Genomic DNA, 5006 nt, shown 5'->3' with positions numbered 1-5006 from the left:
TTTTAGCAAATGGCTGCAATATAACAAAGAGTGAAAAATTTAAGGGGGTCTGAATACTTTCCGTACCCACTGTATGCTACAGTATAGTTTCAATGTATCTCTGTTTTGCATGAATTTAATAATAGCCCTGGATTAGGGCATTTAATAAAGTTTAATCCTGAAAAAAAAATGTGAAATTACTTATGAAATCTCACATAAAAAAAATAAGATCCTTTTCTCCCAGAAAACGAGAAAATAGATCAAATTACTTTTGCTTATGTCTCCAGATTCTCAATATTTTTCTCTGGAGAAAAAGACCCTATTAATCTCACAAGTCTACTTTGTATAGAGTATCAGAAGACATCTTAATCATTTCACAAACTGTGCTCAGATTTGCCCAGATACCAAAGTCTGCTAAAGAGATGAGATTTCAGTATGAACTCAAATCAAATTTAAGGCCAATTTATCTGAGCTACAATATCCAAATGATTAAAGCTCTATAGTCAAATTGTGTATCAACTACTGTTTCTATTTTTATTTCTCCTTGCAATTACGTGAGAAACACATTGATGCAGCAAAATTAAAATCACTTAAAACTATGAAAGAGCAAGCCATTTTCCTCTTGGGTGGCATTAAAAACTTGATTCATTGTTTCTTTTTTGCAGGTACGTTGCAATTGTACATCCTACATCTGAAAAGAGGACCATTCAGTGGACCATCATCGTTAACATTATGGTGTGGGTGGGCAGCTTCCTTCTGAGCATCCCAGTCATGATATACGCTAAAATCATCTCCAAAAAGGACATGGACATCTGTATGATTTACCTGGATGGGCCTCAGGATATGTACTGGTACACGCTTTACCAGTCCACACTGGGTTTCATCGTCCCCCTCATTGTAATAAGTACATTTTACACTCTCACTCTATACCACGTGTTCAGCTCCATCCGGCGGGTCAAACGCAAGCAGTCAGTGTGGGCCAAACGGGCCACCAAGACAGTTGTGATGGTGATCGCCCTGTTCCTGGTCTGCTGGTCCCCCTACCATGTCATCCAGGTGATCAACCTCAGCATCCAGCAGCCTACCATTGCCTTTGTGTACGCGTACAACATCAGCATCTGCCTAAGCTACTCTCACAGCTGCATCAACCCCTTAATGCTGCTGGTGTTTGCCCAAAACTACCGAGATCACCTCTGCAATCGCAAAGAGCTGCGCTCCTAGATCAGCTCATCCAAGACCACCATCAAAACCGACGGAGGGTCTAGCGTCAGCCCGGACACCAGCCACCGCTGTACTGTCATCTAACACCCATCGAGCCTTGCTAGACGTGTTAACTGAGGAAAACGAAGAGAAAAGTGGAGGCCTGCACTGCAACACTTGCTGCACGAGTGTCAGTCGCATGGTAGACTGTTTCTCAAAGGGGAAAACTGTGAAATGAAATGCCACAGTAAACTTTCAGGAGGCATGAAGGAGTGAATCAGCACTCAACTGTGTTTGTGGTTTGTGTCACACTCTGGAAAAGTGATTATAATGTGTTGTTACTCTTTTCAGTGTTTACTGTTCATTTATCTGTTATTCGTTGTATGCTGTATCTGCTTTTTTTGAATGGTTCACCCAAAAACCAAAGTTCTGTCATCATTTACTAACTGGCATGTTGTGCTGTGACTTTTTTGCTATAAAACACAGGTAGAACAATTTATTTTTTTCCCCAAGCAATTATAGTGAATAGAGACTGAGGTATTCAAGCTTCAAATAGACAAGACAAAAAAAAAATTATACATTTTATTGAGTGAAGTTTTAGTGAGTGTCACTGATCATCTTTCCTTCCAATGAGCTGTTTTCCACTACAAGCAGATCGTTTAATCAGTGAACTGGATTAGTTCAGTTTGTGAATGAATTATTCAGATTGGTTTGATGAATGAATCTTCTGATTCATTGAACAGATCAGACTCAAAATTATCCATGCACAAGATTTATTTTGCTATAGTATGGCTTCAGAAACGTGGAATATAGTGCATAGAGTCATATGGACTATTTCATGATAATGATATGGTGCTTTGTTCTTTTTGAAGCTTTAAAACGCTTCAGTGCTTGTTCACTGAAAATGCATGGCAGAGAAATGAGTACAATTAAGAAAAAAAAGTGCCTTTTGTGTTCCACATGAAAGAATTTCAAAACAGGGAGCATAATTTACTCACATGAGTGAATAAATGATGACAGCATTTCCATTGCTTATTCTCTTTAAAGACAATTTAATGGTCAGGATTTTTGTAATACAGTATTTGTGGCTTTTGTTTGCATTGTTAGGGAATGATATCGGAATGAGATCAGAATCAGAATTGTCTTTAATACAGATGTCAAATAAAATGTCTATGTAATATGTACTTTTTTGTGTGTGTGGGGGGGTACGTATTGTGTTAAAGAAGTCCAATAGCGAGTAAAATAAGCGAATATGCTGATCTAAGACAGGTCTAACTCATCCTAAATATGACATTCTATGGCATTTTAATTTTCACTCTCATAAATGTGTAAATATTGGCTTAACGTTTAAGTATTTTACTAAATATAGGACACATTTAAATGTTTTGGTTTTAAATGTCTCCAAATGTTACTGGACCCTTTGACCATATGTAGTCTTGCTGTCATGCATGTCTGTTTAATCTTCACTTAGGACATTGTACAAGACATAATATCCGTGAATGTATGCTTCTGAGCATTTTATTACATGAATTCACAAAGATATCCAGTGTGAAATTCCCCGTGTGGTTCTGTTTTCCCGTTTCTTTTCTAAGAAGCCCCTGCGGCCCATGTGAGAACAGTCATGTTCACTGTTAACGTGTGACACTTAAACTATGTGTGACTAGCCACATTTCAGTCTTGCCACCCTCAATCAACACATTATGATGCCTGGCATCTAAACAAAGGACTGCATATTATTTATTATATATTTTGTCGTGCATTGACAAATACATGACAATTTTTAAGTCACTTAAATTCAGGAAGAACTGTATACTGCACGATCATGATAAGATATGCCTTCTGTTTCTTGTCTGTCCATCCTGAAGGCTTTTGATTTTATGTCCTATAAATTTACAAAAATAAACTCTAAAAAACCTTGACCATTTGAATGAAAAATCATGTAGTTCTTGTATCACGCTGGTGTGCATTTGTAAATAAACAATCACAATATTACTGTGTTTACAACACTGTATTACTTGTGAAACACTTGAAATAATTCAGTGAAAAATCTAAATTTGCTGAAAATGTACTGCCCCTCAGGCTATCCAAGATGTAGATGAGTTTGTTTCTTCATCGGAACAGATTTGGATCCTCTGCAGTGAATGGGTGCCGTCAGAATGAGAGTCCAAACAGCTGATAAAAACATCACAATAATCCACAAGTAATTGACATGATTCCAATCCATCAATTACACTCTTAAAAATAAAGGTGCTTCACGATGCCATAGAAGAACCTTTTTGTCTAAATGGTTCCATAAAGAACCTTTAACATCTGAAGAACCTTTCTGTTTTACAAAAGGTTCTTTGTGGCGAAAGAAGGTTCTTCAGATTATAAAAAGGTAAGAAAGAGATGGTTCTTTAAAGAACTTTTGACTGAATGGTTCTTTGTGGAACCAAAAATGGTTCTTCTATGGCATCGCTTGAAGAACCTTTTGAAGCACCATTATTTTTAAGAGTGTACCATAATGTGAAGTGAAAATCTGCGTCTTTGTAAGAAACAAATCCATGATTAAGATGCTTTTAAGACTGCTTACGCCAGTGAAGTAATCTCGTCTTAATCTGAATAATAATAAATTAATACACAACGCACAATTAATAAGAAATATACACAGATCGATCACTGTTTACTTGTGAAAACAGTCTAAATCTAAACACACATTGCAGTAGTTTTTAATGTGAAAGGGGGTTGGATGGACTTTTTCACTGCCATAGAGGAATGTTACTATGGATTATGGTTCAAATAAATTTGTCTTATGGTACATGTCATAAACTAAAAATGTTATGTATTTTCATTGCACAGAAATTTTACTCTTAACCGCAATTTATCTATTCAGTCTGCTATGTAATTACCATTTACTATAATGTAGTAGACAAAAAGAGTAATATAGTCTGATGAATCATCTTTCAGTCCATATGTGACCCCGAACCACAAAACCAGTCTTAAGTCGCTGGGGTATATTTGTAGCAATAGCCAAAAAAACACTGTATGGGTCAAAATGATCGATTTTTCTTGTATGCCAAAAATCATTAGAATATTAAGTAAAGATCATGTTCCATGAAGATATTTTGTAAATTTCCTACCGTAAATATATCAAAACTTAATTTTTGATTAGTAATATGCATTGCTAAGAACTTCATTTGGACAACTTTAAAGGCGATTTTCTCAGTATTTTGATTTTTTTGCACCCTCAGATTCCAGATTTTCAAATAGTTGTATCTCAGCCAAATATTGTCCTGTCCTAACAAACCATACATCAATGGAAAGCTTATTTATTCTCAATTTCTGACCCTTAAATTGACCCTTATGACTGGTTTTGTGGTCCAGGGTCACATATATCTAAAGACACATCACATCATCTATTGCCTGTTCAACTGTTGCACATTGTTAGGTGGTTTATTCATAATGATATGGGCAGCCCATTTCATGAACCACTTTATGTCCTATAATTACTCTGTAAAATGCCGCAACAGCCATTTACCAGTACCAGGTGCAGCTTAAACATTCTTTCCTCATGATGTTTCCCTATTCTGCTAAATTAATCCCCTCATAAAGATGGGTGGATGAACTGAAAAACATGAGGATGAAGTCAAACGTATCCCCAGTCGAGCATTTTTAAACATCACTGAACCTTTATGGCAGGTTCAGGAGCTCAGAATGCAAAGCAGATTTCCACCTCTTTCATACCTCAGATAACCAGAGGCTTTTCGTCTTAAATAATAGCCCGTCTCATTTGTAAGTAGCTTTGGATAAAAGCATTTGCTAAATGGATAATTGTAAATGTGGTCCAT

At 36.4% G+C, this 5006-nt stretch overlaps 1 protein-coding gene across 1 annotated transcript in view; it reads left to right on the top strand.

The window, feature by feature from the left end:
- Positions 1-1281, top strand: part of LOC107653307 (melanin-concentrating hormone receptor 2-like) — a 6135-nt gene extending 4854 nt beyond the window's left edge. Inside the window, exon 3 of the mRNA XM_016439985.1 lies at positions 645-1281. Coding sequence (XP_016295471.1) covers positions 645-1200 — 556 coding nt within the window. The 3' untranslated portion in view covers positions 1201-1281. The remainder of the gene's footprint in view (positions 1-644) is intronic.
- The last annotated feature ends 3725 nt before the right edge of the window (positions 1282-5006 follow it).

Source organism: Sinocyclocheilus anshuiensis, unplaced genomic scaffold, assembly GCF_001515605.1.
Source record: "Sinocyclocheilus anshuiensis isolate Anshui unplaced genomic scaffold, SAMN03320099.WGS_v1.1 scaffold103, whole genome shotgun sequence".
In the NCBI taxonomy this organism is placed as follows: domain Eukaryota; kingdom Metazoa; phylum Chordata; class Actinopteri; order Cypriniformes; family Cyprinidae; genus Sinocyclocheilus; species Sinocyclocheilus anshuiensis.
The sequence above is the reverse complement of the archived record's forward strand: the minus strand, read 5'-3'. Positions and strand labels throughout refer to the sequence as shown.